Raw genomic sequence first — 15,370 nt, 5'->3', positions numbered from 1 at the left:
CTCATCAGACTATCTCTTGATAGCTCAAAGCTTCCTGCAGAGTGGAAAGTGGCACATATTACCCCCATTCACAAAAAGGGAAGGAAAGATTCTGCAGAAAATTACCGGCCTATCAGTATCACCTCTGTTGTTGTTAAGCTTAGTGAATGTATTGTCAACAAGGCAGTTATTGAGCATCTTGATCAGAATCACCTTCTCAACATGGTTTCCAATGCAACAGATCAGTTGACACCAATCTGATCAAGTCATATGACTTTATTTCAAAACTACTGGAATTAGGAATCCCTGTTGACGTGATCCTTCTTGATTTTTCAAAAGCATTCAACAAAGTTTGTCATAGGAGACTTGAGCTTAAGCTACAATCTATGGGTTTGGAGGAAAAAATTCTTAAATGGATTCTTGATTTCTTGAGAAATTGTGTACAGCATATAAGACTGTTTGATACAGATGGTAATCCTATTCTCTCCTCCTCTCAGAATGTTATCAGTGGGGTTCCACAGGGTAGCGTTCTTGGCTCCACCATGTTCAATATTTTCATAAACAATGCTCCTCTAGCACCTAAAAGCAGGATGATGCTATATGCTGATGATCTCAAGGTAATTGGTCCAGCTAGCACTCTTGAAGATACTTCCCAACTTCAGAAAGACCTTGATGTCCTTAGTGTGTGGGCAAAACCTTGGCCACTCACTTTCAATTTGTCAAAATGTCATGTTTTACACTTTGGGTACAAGAATATCAATACGGTTTGTCCCTTTCTCCAGTGTTGGAAGAACATGACCTAGGAGTAATTGTCAACAATCATATTAAATTTAGCACTCATGCAAAGAAGGCAGCAGCATCAGCTAGCTCATTACTAGGGCTCATAAAAAGAACAATTTCCTCCTTTTCTCCTAAAATTCTGAGCCTTTTGTATAAAGGACTTGTTTGGCCAAGGCTTGAGACAGGCATGGTCCTTGCATACCACTTTTTCAAAAAAATGTCAAAATTCTTGAAGATGTCCAGAAAAGAGCCACTAGGATGGTGAGTGGACTGCATGAGCTCCCTTACCCTACAAGGCTGTGCAAGCTGAAACTCCTAACTCTGGTTTGTAGAAGAAGACGGGGTGATGCCATTCTGGTTCATAAACTTATTAACTCAAAGGCACCTCCTGATCTTCTTCCTCTGGCGTCTCAGGACTTTTGTACATGGGGACATAACTTGCAGTTATCCAGGCATTTCTCCTCAAAGTGGCAACACACCCGTTTTCTAACCAACCATGTGGCCCACCTCTGGAACAAATAACTGCCAGATACAATTGCTTCCCAAACCACAGACAGCTTTAAGAACCATCTTGACAACAAATGGTCAGCAAAAGAATGGAAGTATAACTGGGAAGCACTTGGAATCAGCAACATCAAACCACTAGTCAAGTGTAAGTATTCAACTAAGTGTCATGTTTTATCAACTCTGGAGTTTCTACAAGGAAAAATCCTTAGATTGCTCCAAGCAGCAATTTAAGGCAATTTAAGGTCAAAGAGAAAAAAAAAATGCCATTTGTAGCTGACTCAGGAATAGTAATTATATTTTTTTTTTGTATTAGTCTTAATAGCAAAATGTTAGTATAAAAGCAAATCTGTAGAATTTGTATAAAGAGAAACCCATAAAAAATGATGTCATGTTTGCTGGGATATCATTTTCAGGGGCTTCAGGCTCTTTTGAAAACTTGTCAAATTTTTTTTCAAATAATTATTTTACTATGAAGACTAAGAAAATTACAGTTACCACTCTTGGATCAGCTGCAAATGACAATTTTTTCTCACTAGCCAGTTTCTTCTAGTTACTTGCTTTTAAACTGTTGGTTAGTATGGACTGTTTTACATTTAAGGGTACCATTAAAGAATCAAAATAGAATTTGCCACAGAAATAATTATTGATGTATGAAAGGGTATAAGAAAAGGCATCAAATCATGTAAGTATTTACTTTCATCCTAGCAACATGCAAATTTGCTATTTCCATTAATCAGATTAGTATATCATGTTTCTATATTTTTAGATCATTTCAAATAATATTCCATCCAGTATTGCTATCAATCACTCTGACAAAACTGTGTATTGCCTAGTTATCTAGATGCTCAGGTTAGTTAATAGCTGAAATGACTCATCAATCTAATACTGCTGGTGTTCTGCAGTGGTCAATACTTGGTCCCCTACTTTTCTTAATTTATGTGAACAACCTGAATAATTCAATGAGAATATTTGGTTTAAATTTGCAATTTGTGAATGACACTGTGTGTACTGTCGCAGGGAAAGATGTGAGCTGTTTGAAACTTGTATTGGAAGAAGCTTTCAACCATCTCCTATTGTGGCTTGAGTCAAATTACCTAGCTAGTTTTCTCGCGTTGTAATGCTGCAGTTCCTGAACTTTAACTAATTGAATCAAGTGATTTCAAAATAAAGATTTCACAAGCAGCAACTATGCGATACCTTGGAGTACTCCTTGACTCTAATCTATCACGGAAGCCTCATATATCTATTCTGCAGATGAAATTGGGGAGAAATATAGGGATAATGCAAATACTCACGTCGTCCCTTCCCTTTGAAGCAATGAGATCACTTTATTATGCACTTATTCATTCTCATTTAATGTTTTCATCACTTGTTTACCTTAACACATTTAGTTTTCATATTACATCACTTCAGAGACAACAGGACAAAGCTTTGCGGGTCCTTAAGAGCTACTTGCCTTCCCCTAAATTATATCCAGCAAAGTCATCAGCTGAATCTCTGTATTGCTTCCTTAATATTCTTCCTTTAAGACATTTTGTGACGGTTGAATCTATCCTCTTCAAACTGAAGTATGACCGTGGTTTGCTTCCCTCGTTTTTTCGTTCCTCGAACCTTTTCCCACTCAAAAGAATTTACCATGGACATCTAACTAGAAATTTTAATAGATTATATCAGCCAAGAATAATAAATGAAAGGTCGAAATTTTCGCTTCGAAACTCGGTAATGGAATATTTATACGTTTAAATTGGATACTTCAAAATCAATTAAAACAGCTAAACAAAAACTTAAATTTATGTTGATTTATGGAAATCTTTTGTGATAAGTGAATTGTTGTTGGTTGGTGGGGGTTGCCTTTGGGATGTTAAGTTTGTTCCCATTTTATCTGGTTTTTGATGATACTGAAGCAGGGCATTCTCTAGGGTTCTTGGTTTCTTTTATTTATTTTTATGTTTATTTTGCTGGATGTGTCAACGGGTGGTGTTGTTTAGCAGGCAATTGACAGGGGAATATGTTTAATGACACTTGTTTGAATCGCATGTAATTAAGTATGGATGTTGTATTTATTTGAAGAAGTTTTAAGCTCTTATTTTAGATCCCAACTGGATCCATTGTCATTAGGGGGGGCTGGAAATCTTGGAAACACTTAAAGCGGAGAGATCAGGATGAAACTTGGTGGAAAGAATAAGTACAATTCCAAGATAGGTGACTGACCGGACCGGATCCGATCTCTTTGGTGGAGTTGGGGGGGGGGAGTAATTTAGAAAAATAAGAAAAAATGAGGTATTTGTAACTTACAAACAGGTGATCAGTCTTACTGAAATTTGATATCTAGAATGATCTTGTTCTTTAGAAATCTCATTTTAAATCCCGACCAGATCTGGTGACATTGAAGGGAGCTGGAGGGGGAAGCTGGAATTCTTTCTTACAAATGGGTGATTGGATCTTCATGAAACTTGATATATAGAAGAATCTTATGTCTCAGATGCTCCATTCTCAATTCGAATCGGATCCGGGGACATAGAGGGTTGGAGGGGGAAAACAGAAATCTTGGAAACCAGAAATCTTGGAAAACGCTTAGAGTGGAGAGATCGAGATGAAACTTGATGGGAAGAATAAACACAATAATAGATACGAGATTGACATAATTAGTACAGATCCGTTCTGTTTGGGGGAGCTGGGGGTTGTTAATTTGGAAAAATTAGAAAAATTGAGGTATTTTTAACTTAAGAACGGGTGACCAGATCTTAATGAAGTTTGATATTTAGAAGGAACTCATGTCTCAGAGCTCTTATTTCAAATCCCGACCAGGTCTGCTGACATTGGGGGAGTTGGAGAAGAAACCAGAAATCTTGGGAAATGCTTATAAATGTCATAGATACATGATTGATGTAACCAGACTGGATCCACTCTCTTTGGGGGAGTTAGGTGGTGGGGTTCAGTGCTTTAGCGAGTTTGGTGCTTCTGGATGTGCTAAGACGATGAAAATTAGTAGGTTTGTCAGGGAGCTGTACAAATTGACTTGATAAAGTGGTTTTCCCCGATTCGACCATCTGGGGGGGGGGGGCTGAAGGGAGAGGAAAAATTAGCAAAATCAAGTTATTTTTAACTTACGAGGGGGCAATCGGATCTTAATGAATTTAGATATTTAGAAGGACCTCGTGACTCAGAGCTCTTATTTTAAATCCTGACTGGCATTAAGTCTCTGATTTTCCTTTTAAAGCAATCTATTGATACTTAGAATTTTGCAAGAGCTATACCATATGAGCTCTTGGCTCTTCCGACCTCGTCACAAGTGCCATCTGAGCTCTTAGCTCTCGTTTAGAGTTTTAGTTACTATTGATCTGGGTCGCTCCTTACTACAGTTCGTTACCACGAACCGCAAAAATCAATCAGTAAATCTATACCAGCGAAAATCATATCAGCAAATCGATCAGTAACACTTTCTAGACTTATGTGACAATATCACAGTCAACATAAAGAAGGGCAAGTCTTTCCTCTATCTTTTTTTTCATAGCTATGTTTTCAATCCTCTCATAGAAACACTTCACTAAACTGATGATACTCTCTAAAGCCAGATCTAGAGCAAAACCTTGGGGGGGGGGCAGGAAATGTGATAAGAGTGCTAGTAATTGACCAAATTGACAACTTCCATTTAAAAAAGAGTAAAAAACAGGAGGAGGGTGTGGGAACAAAAAAATCTTAGGTCTCCTCTGGATCTGCCCTTGCTACATTGACAGGAAGGGTCACTTGGCTCTGCAAGAGTGCTGAAATGTTCAGGAAAATATCAGCCTTGCAGTTGTGTTTCTATAAAGCTTCCCCTTGTGTTTTAGGTATTCTTCCTGTGCCTGCATTGCTTTATCTCAGATGAAGTCATCAAGTTTTCTATATTGTCACTTCTCCAGTCAGGGCAGATTCACAAACTGATTGGCAGGGGAAACCAATTGCTGACCAGTGTTGCACTAACAAGTCATAAATCATATTAGTAAATTGTGGTTTGCTCTTTTCCATACAATTTATTGCCAAGAAAATACTGAGCTTAAATGTGTTCAGGGTTTCTATGAAAAATGACTTTCTGAGTCTGAAATGATCATGCCTAACACAGGAATAACAACTGACCATCTGTACTATTCCTTGTGTGAACTGAATGGCATACTAATCTGATTTGTTTTTTTTTTGTAATCAGCGGGCCTGCTATTTCTAAACCCAGCCTTTTTTGCTACTTTAGTTACCATGTGAAATGTTTTAATGAACTTGCTTTCACTCTCCCAATAGTGGACATCCAACAGGGTTAGAAGGTCCTTAATATGGCTTGCTGTAGATACAAGGTCCAAGCACTTCTTCTGAAATGAATAACCAAGTGGCAAAATCAGTCCAGATACATTACTAAGAGTGTCAATGGCTACATTCAGATTAGAGTGTGTGACTTAGTCGATAAGGATTTTGCTCTTACTGCAGTTGTGCATTCTGCCCAGCCACGGGTTATCTCATCACCTTACTCAATTTTAAGGAGCTCAAACATGAAACAGAATAAGGAATCATGCTTTAGAATCCAGCATGTTTCCCACATGCCAGATAGCTGTGCATACATTATTCTGGTTAAAACATAATTGCGCTTTGCAGAAGCACCAAAAAAAGGAACTGGCCTTTTTCTTTTGTTGCCCCAATGGAGTTTTTAACTCTCTGGGAAGAACAAATTTCTGGCACAGAAAAATTTAGAGCATCATTGAAACTTGGAAAACATAGGGCGTTCTTTGCTACCTGTTGAACTTCTTTTACAGCACTACAATTTTCTGACACCATCATATTACATCCATCAGTGCTTATGCCCTCACAACTTTCCAAGTCTAGACCAAGAGATATAAGAATATCCAAAACAACATTTACTACATCCCTTTTAGTGATTGTATCCCCATTAATTATTGGTTTGTAGTTTTCAATGCTGTCAGTAATATGTTTTGTTTAGGTCTAAGAATCAACAAAATCCTCACGTCATGTTCAATTGTAATTGTAGGAAAGGGTATCACTTAGTTGTGACTTGTGTGACACATCTGTTGTTTCATCAACAACCACACTGTAGAACTTGGCAAGATGAACTTCTGCAAGTATTTATCTAAGAATCTCTTGAGGATAACATTCAATTTATTCATTTTGTGTTGTTTTGTTTATATAAGTAGTATATGCACCTGAGCTTTCCAAATGTCGTTTTAAAGTAATGTCGCCACTATTTACATTGGTGGCCGGCGTTAAGCTAAAACAAAAGAAAAAAGACTGACGAAGAAACTGGTTTGTTCTCGAGTTTTGCTCAGCGTAAACTTGAGTCAGCGGCACATAATATATGAGTACCGAAATTCCTTCCCCCTATGGAAAAAAACTCAAATAAAATTCTCAAATTTTGAAAGCCTTATTTTCCAAGCCTTATTCACCAGGACCGACAGACCGACGGACAGAAATTGCGATCGCTATATGGTACTTCGCCAACGGGCAAGTGCCATAAAAAACCAACAACAAAAAGTTGTGGAAGAGCAAAAGTTGTGCAATAAAGTTAATTTTCACCAGCTTTCATATTTAGGAGAGCTGGTGAGCTTAAGTGACTCATTGAGATAGATGTCATATACTTTCTCAAGGTGTATCTTAAGATAGTGAAACATTGAGAAAACTGGGAAACAGATTATTTGAATATAATTCATAAATAAAAGTGGATATGCAAATAGTGAATATGGCTATATTAGTTTATTATTGTAGCAAATGATCTAATGCAAGTCTATACTAGCTTATTTTCCATTTTTTGTAGAGTCAATTATCATCTTTACATGTTGCTGTAAGACTTGGTTTAACACCGTATATAGCGCACCTTTTAGCATCTCTGGATGACCCAGACCCTGAAGATGATGTAAGTTGTAGCTTGATATTAATTTGTTAATTTATGGCTATAAGAAAATGGGCTATAAAAACAAATATACTCTAAGCCATTAATAAGGATTATACTCTCTATGCTATATGCCTATCTATACATATATACTAACGTTTTAAATACCAGCATGTCAATGGATTCGTTTTAATCAATCCTTTCCGCCTAAAGGCATCGTAAATAATTCTTTTCCTAAGTCCTGCAAACCATTGCAAAAACAAAGAAAATAAATAAGATCTTCTATTTCACCAGGCATTGGATAAAACAATAGGCCATTTCGCACCACAAACTCCACCAGATTATTTCTCCTTACTGCAAGTGGTATGACATTCCCACATCTGTCAGTTATAGTTTAATCCTTAAGTCCTGGAACTAATACAGTGACCAAAATGAATAATAATAACTTTGAAGGAAGAATTTTATCAAATATTGGACAATATATGGGTCGTTCTGGAACTCACACTTCCCCTAATATTTTCTACTTAATCAAGTGGCATAAAATTGCCACCCCCGATTTTTATTTCGATCAATAGTAGGGCCTGTGTTTGTTCAACTGGAAAAAGTAGCTTCAACTTAAATGTTTTTTTCATTATCCGTATTCACAAACCAATAAAATCGTCTTTTCCTTTGGAATAAGACGGATATCAGAGGTGCCTTTAAGAATTAAATGAAAAAAACAAGTTTTTTCAACCGAAAGTAAGGAGCAACATTAAAACTTAAAACTAGCAGAAATTATTATGTGTATGAAGGGGAGAGCCCCCTCCTCAACACCTAGCTCTTTGCGAAAAAGTACTTTTAAAAAAGCGTCTTAGTTGTGTTGCGGAGCAACACTACTGCTTTCGTAGTTTTTTTTTGTTTTTGTTTTTTTTTTCACCGTGATCAGCGACCTGTAGCTCCGAAGTGGTAAGAGTTAAAAATTTGAGATTTTTCAGAGGGAAGGGAAACATGAAACAGAGTAAAAAAGTTCCAGAGAAGTTCCTAAAATTTCTAACAGTTTTCCATAAAAAAAAATAAACCGTTTTTTTCTTAGAAACTGTGCGTTCGATGTTTGGCGTCAAGTTAAGACGACCCTAGCTTCGGAAATAAACTTGTTAGAAATACAGTTATGCTGAACTCATGCAGAACTTTCATTTGTCTCTTCGAGAACCGGAGCACAAAATTCCGTAGCTCTTACAGATTTCCCGGAAATAATTCCGGAAAAGTCCATCTCGTTCCGATTTTTTTTTGGAATTTTCTCAAATTTTCGATTTTGATGTTTCTTATATTTTTATCGAGTAGTGCTATGAAAAGTATGCAAGAAGAAGTGAAGTGTTCTATATACCAAGTTGCTTCGTTCTCTAAGAAATAATTTCCGAAGTTTCGACGTTCTAGAGGTAACTTCTGTTCTGGACCAGCTAGAATTTTTTTTCCAACGCGGTTCGACAGGTCTCGATCTCCTAACAACTGGAGCTTACAATAGTTTCTCCGAAATAAAATTCCTTCTTTGGGTTTTTCTATTTGGAAGTTTTGTCATGCCCTCGGGGCAATTAAAATTTTTTGGTGAATTTGGTTTGTTTTATATTTTCCTAGTTTAGACCATCAAAAGTTAAGCAGAAAACTATAAGACGTTATTTCCGTATCTCTTTCAGATTTCCCGGAAATAATTCCCGAAATGTGCGTCTCGAAACATAATACTTCGAATTGGCGTCAAGTTAAGACGGCCCTAGTTTCGGAAGTAAACGTTTTAGAGATAAAATAATTCTCGTTTATTTCTGGACCAGCTAAACATTTTACCAAACTCAGTTTAGTAGGAGCTCGAAATAAAACCATATCAAAGATGCTTCAAGATAACAATCGAAGCCGCATTAGAAAAATGTCCTCTGAAGGACATAATGGAGACTGTTGCTCCGCAACTGTGTCCCGTAGGGCACAGTTGCACGTGTTGCTCCGCAACTGTGCCCTAAGGAACAGGGCACAGTTGCTGCAACACTTCCCGTTGCACAGGCAACGGAGGTCTAGTTTTCTAATTAAATGGTCTTTGTATTTCAGGTGTCGTTCTTAAGAACTGGGACTTAATTCAAGTTTTAGCCTAATGAGCGAGGTATTGACGAGAGGCGAACTCCTTCATATTACGTATATGAGGGGTTTCTTTTCGTCGTCAGTACCTCGCTCTTTACGATAAAGTTATAATTTTGTTAAAGAATGGCCGATATAAACAATAATTCGTTTGTATTATTTTTTGACCAATCTTAGCATTTAATACTATCTCAAGCAGTTTCTTAGCTATGATTTTTAGGTGATAATGAACTAAAAATATTGTATGTCTTCGGCTTGTGGTTGTTATTAAATGTAAAAAACAGATTTTTTTCCAACTGAAAGTAAGGAACAACATTAAAAATTAAATCGGGACAGAAATTATTACGTATTTGAGGAGGTTGCCCCCTTCTCAGTACCTCACTCTTTACGCTAATGTTTGACTTTTTGTTCCAGTTATTTAAGAATGACTCCATAAGCTTTTTACAAATTCACAAACACTTTAGTGTAAAAAGCGAGATATTGAGGAGGGGCTCAATAGTAACCGAAATCTAAAAAAAACGTTTTTTTAAACGAATTTTGATACCGAGAGATATATTAAAAGAATTGGCTTTTTATGCTGATTTCAAATATGTAAATTTCATTAAAGGTTACGAGCCTGAATTTTCTTTTCCGATTTTCGAAAAAAAGGAAATACCCCCTAAAAGTCTAGTGATCTTGATGAAAATCGCAACATCTAATTCAACGTATCAGAGAACCCTACTGTATAGGTTTCAAGCTCCTATCTGCAAAAATGTGGAGTTTTGTGTTTTTTGACAGAAGAAAGATCACGGATGCGTTTTTATTTGTTTTTTCTTGTCTGTTTTGTCAGGGGGCGATCGTATCGACCCAGTGGTCCTAGAATATCGGAAGAGGGCCATTCCAACTGAAATTAAAAGTTCTTGTGCTCTTTTTAAGTGACCAAAATAAGTGGAGGGCAATTATGCCACCTCCCCCGCAGCTTTTTTCTCAAGTTCGTTTAATCAAAATTTTGAGATAGCCATTTTGTTAATTGTAGTTGAAAGGTCCATTAACTATGCCTTTGGGTATAACATACCCCCTCCCCCATAGCCTCAGGGCAAAGGTCTTAAGTTATAAAATTTGCCCATTGTTTACGCATAGTATTTGTTATTGGGATGCATGCATATCTTTTCAAGTTTTCTGCTGGGACAAATTTTCTGCTGGGGATTATTCCATGGGGGAAGTTTTCGTGGGGACAGAAGTTTCCAGGGAGTGCACTTGTCGGGGGAAATTATACATTGCGGGAATTTGCCAGAATTCTTATACACAATTCTTTTTATGTGTCTTGCTTTCTCTTTTCCGTCTCAATTTTATGCGGAGTGGTTAAGAGTAATTGTCCAGGATACATTTTCACCGGGATTAAATTGTCTAGATGATATTTCCATGGCGAGGGGGTTTCTCCGTGGAGGTGGTATCAGATTTCCTGGCATTATTTAAAAAACGATCAGAAATTAAATAAAAAAAAAACAAAACAAGTTTTTTCGACTAAAAGTAAGGAGAAACACTAAAACTCAAAACGAACTGAAATTTTAAGTCACATGAAGGGGGTAGGGGGGATTTCGAATTTTGTTCCAATTCTTTTAGAATGCCCCCTGAATCCAAAAAGCCATTTAATTAGAATAAATAGTTCTTTTGAAATTACTAAAAAAAATTAGCGTAAAGAGCGAGGTATGGACGAGGAGGTGAACCCCCTCAAATACGTAATAATTTCTGTTCGTTTTAAGTTTTAATGTTACTCCTTACTTTCAGTTGAAAAATCTTGTTTTTTTAAGTTTAATTTCTGATTGCTTTTTGAATAATGCTGGGAAATCCAGCGCCCCCTTCACAGATATTTTCTTCCTCCATGGAAAGATCCTCCCACGTAACCCTCTCCCTCCGCCCCCCCCCAACAGAAAAATCCTCCCTGAAAATGTATACTGCCCTGTATACTTCCCAATAACCAATACTATATGTAAACAATGGGCAAAGTTCATAACTTCCAGCCTCCGGGAAGTATGGGAGATTAGTCGTCCTCAAAGACATAGTTATTAGATTTATCAACTCTGTTGAGCCAAATGGCTATCTCAAAATTTTGATCCAGTGACTTTGGGAAAAAAAGAGCGTGGGAGGGGGCCTACTTAAAAAGGGCACTGGAATTTGTAGTATGTGTTCTAATGAGGCCTCTCGTGACATTCTAGGACTACCGAGTCGATACGATCACCCTGGAAAAAAAAACAACAAATAAACACGCATCCGTGATCTTTCATCTGGCAAAAAATACAAAATTCCACATTTGTACAGATAGGAGCTTGAAACCTGTACAGTAGGGTTCTCTGGTACGCTGAATCTGATCGATTGTGTGACTTTTAGGGGATGTTTCCCCCTTTTTTTAAAAATAAGGCAAATTTTCTCAGGCTCATAACTTTTGATATGCCAGCTGAAAATAAGGAACAGCATTAAAACTCAGTCACAATAATTGGACCACAGAAAAAACATTCGAAATTAAAATATTAATTACTCAAGTTCAAACAAATATCGAGGTTCTGTTCACGAAACAGCTGCCGTTTTTTTCAGAACAATTAAGCCCCATAAATGTTGTTTTATATAGGTTAGTGTTAATGAAAATTAAGAGAAAAGACACTGGGACGTCTTATGCATCGTTGCCTGCGGCCGCCAGTAATATTAAAACCAACTTTTTGTTATTTTTTTTTCAAGCAAAACAGCTTCCTGCCATATGTGGATAGTATACTTTTTCGTGATAAAACCATTGGCCTCTAGGCAAACGCAGTAAACTAGGCAATTAGTAAATCAGTCTTGACTATTCGGTTTGAGGAAATTGAAGATAGTCAACAGACATGCCCTGCCTGATGTGAGGTGGAATGGCTTTTTGTTTGCTATTGAGAAAATCTGTGTTTGAATTGTCATTTAACCATTCAAGTTGACTGGAGAAACATTTACTTGCGTTTGAAACGTTTATTGTTTTATTCACACACCCAGACTATATTTGGGGCATTATAGTGAACAAAGGTGTCCTATCATCAAACTTTATTTTTTAAATGGAAGTTTATCAACTCTTTTTGGTTACTCGAGTATATTTTTTGTTTTGTTTAGGATGGTGCTACTCCTTTGATTGTTGCTGCCAGAGAGGGTTATGCACAGATTTGCATTGATTTACTTGAAGCTTCTGCAGATATTGAGTACAAAGATTCGGTATATTCACTTCTTTGTTATTTTCTTTCGTTTAGTTTTTCTTTATAACCATACATCAACCCCGCCCTTCCTCCCTGAATGTTTTAGTTTGTACGATATCATCGATAATTTTGCTGTATTTTAAATAAAACTACCCTATTTTTAGCGTTGTCAATGTGTAAGTAATTTCAGAGGTTTGTTTTTTTAGACAGAGGTTCGGCATATTCTCTTCTTGGGAACATCATTGTACCAGTAGGTGCCTTAAAATCAACACTTAAACGTCGAGTAAACCGGTTTGGCCTGAGCGCTGCTCGATTGGTAAGATAAAATACAAGGACTCTTACAAAGATTTAAAAATGGAGTTAGTTTAATCCCCCTCCCTCCTCCTTGCGTCTACAAAACTATGGATAATAGTTACCATTCCTGAATAGTTTTCAGATGGCGATTTTTTACATTTTGAAATTTATTTAAAAATGCTTTTTTTTTAATTTTTGGTTACTAAGGGTCGGTGATCGCTATTTACTGGGTTGCAGGTATCACCACAACCATGATGGACAGTACAATGGCTGATTCCCGAAAAGAGAATTAATTAGTAATTTCTCTTTAACGCTTTGATTCAAGCTCGGTTAAATTGGTTTAAATGGGAGATGGTGCAGCTAGTAAAATGTACTGCAGAGTTTAATAACCACAATTTAAAGTTAGTTAGAAACTACTTTTTGCTAGATTTATAACATTCGATGCGTGCATGGCCTCTTGCGCCCCCTTAAATTGTCATATAAATTAATTCAACTTAGTGTCTTACAATCATGCGTTTGAATATTTCACTGATTATTTTCTTTTTTTTGTACAGCGATGAATATTTATTATGAATAGGTTCTCAAGCTTTGGGCTCCTTGCTTACCACCTATAGTAGCTCATAGGGTAATCTCGTTCTGATTATTTCAAGCATGTAAAGGAATATGTATAAAAATTAGCTTTTATAGGAGCCCTTAAACAGCTCTCTATGTTGTTTAGTGGCCCGCCATCTGTGTTATGAAAAGCAGGAAAAAGAGGGCACATCAATGCTGCTGTCCATATAAAAAGCAGTTTTCCTTGTTGTTCAAAGCTGGTGGATGCAAATGGTCTGTGCAAGGTTTTTGACGATGGCTATTTCATCAGTGTAACTTTTGTTTCGATCCGACACCATTTTTGAGGGGTTTCAGGCTATTTTTTAGTATTCATACAATTTTCTTTTTCAAGTTATTGTTTTACTATTAAAATTGATCGAAATAATAGCTACCATTCCTGAATCAGCTACAAATGAATTTTTTTTATCATTAGACAGTTTGTTTTTGAACCGTGAAACTAGTGGTCGCTATGGGCCGTGGTTGCTCTTTCCTGGATTGCAGCTATCTGCAACCATGATAACACAAAAGCAGCGAAAATGTGTATGATTTGAGACCATAAACAGTGTAAGTGACAATATTGCTTGTTAACAAAAGGTTAACAAGCAAAATTAGATTACAATTCCAAGTTTTAAGTATGATTGTAATCCCAAATAATTAAGTCCAGCAATTCCTTTGTGCGTAAATACCCACATGCAATCCATAGAACGTAATAAACGCAGTACACTTTAATTAGCCGTTAGTCGCCCCGCAAAAATATCCTGCTGGGAATTTCTAAAGAATCATCTAAGCAACCACCAAAATTTATCCGAAAACAGCTTTCACTGCTCATAGTTTTCCTGCATATGGACACAATATGCCTTCAATCAGCCTTGGAGAAAGGAATAGGTTAAACAGATTAGATTTTCTATTTACCTAAGGTTAATCGTTGTGGTGCTTCTTGCAGAACAAATATACCCTGCATCCAGAAACTAAATACTTCCACAAAATCTATCTAATTCTATGGACTGTTAGAAATAATTAAAAAAGACAGCTAACAGGTTTTCTAATTTCTAGGTTGGATGGACTGCTTTGATGTGGGCGTCTTATAAAGGTAAGACTGATGTTGCACGATGCCTGATAGAGAGAGGAGCTGACGTAAACTGCAGTGGACATCATAATGCTCAACCTTTAATTTGGGCATGTGGAAGAGGATATTTAGAAATTGCAAAAATGTTGCTGGAGTCTAAAGCTAATCCGAATAGGCCTGACAAGGTATGCAAAAAAGTATCAAGGCGAATTGTCTCTCTCTTTTTTTTTTACTTTGGTCTTGGTGATGGATCAGAGTGATTCTAAAAATGTTACTGGAGTCTAAAGCAAATCCGAATAGACCTGACAAGGTATGCAAAAAAGTATCAAGACAACTTGTCCCTCTCTTTTTTTAATTTGGTCTTGGTGATACATATAATCAAAGAGCTTTCTTTGAGGTGCATCCCCAATTTTGCTCGCGCTGAATTTTTGGAATAGATCTGATGAATCCTAATGAAGCTACTGCTTTGAAACTTACAGTGATACTGAAACAAATTCGTTGATGAGAGTCGACAAAGATGGCTTGCTCCCAACACTTTAATGGTACCAAGCAAAAACACTGGGAATTTAAAGTTATAACCCAAAATTATTGTAATGGCTACAGACTAAAGAAGCAACAGTTCATTCAAAAAAGTCTCTACCGCAAATTTTATGACTAATAGTAAAAACAAAATTAGAATTAAAAATGATGTTTTACTCCCAATATAGCAAAAGAATTAGAATTCCAGAGACAATATTTTTACAAAAGTGATAAAAGAAACTTTTATGAGAAATAGTTTCAGTCAAAAATCTTCTTAAATCAAGATTTGCTCGCAGTTTTTTGACATTGGAAAAATCGTATTGAATTAAAATTACGATGCCCAATCTAAGAAACAAGGAACCTATATCGACTGGGTGGCACAAACATTGAGATAAATTTCACCACTTTGTTCAGTATTCTTTTTCTATTGGCGGTTTTTCCGAAAGGATCTCTGACCAACAACGCTACGCTTTATGTCATTTT

At 36.6% G+C, this 15,370-nt stretch overlaps 1 protein-coding gene across 1 annotated transcript in view; it reads left to right on the top strand.

Annotated features, from left to right (window-relative positions):
* The first annotated feature begins 365 nt into the window (after nucleotides 1-365).
* LOC136043550 (kinase D-interacting substrate of 220 kDa-like) overlaps nucleotides 366-15,370 on the top strand; it is an 86,615-nt gene continuing 71,610 nt past the window's right edge. The window contains exons 1-4 of the mRNA XM_065728467.1: nucleotides 366-743; nucleotides 7,058-7,156; nucleotides 12,338-12,436; nucleotides 14,356-14,553. Coding sequence (XP_065584539.1) covers nucleotides 366-743; nucleotides 7,058-7,156; nucleotides 12,338-12,436; nucleotides 14,356-14,553 — 774 coding nt within the window. The remainder of the gene's footprint in view (nucleotides 744-7,057; nucleotides 7,157-12,337; nucleotides 12,437-14,355; nucleotides 14,554-15,370) is intronic.

This window comes from Artemia franciscana, unplaced genomic scaffold, assembly GCF_032884065.1.
Source record: "Artemia franciscana unplaced genomic scaffold, ASM3288406v1 Scaffold_712, whole genome shotgun sequence".
NCBI classification, from domain to species: Eukaryota; Metazoa; Arthropoda; class Branchiopoda; order Anostraca; family Artemiidae; genus Artemia; species Artemia franciscana.
This window is presented reverse-complemented; position numbering and strand designations above follow the sequence as displayed.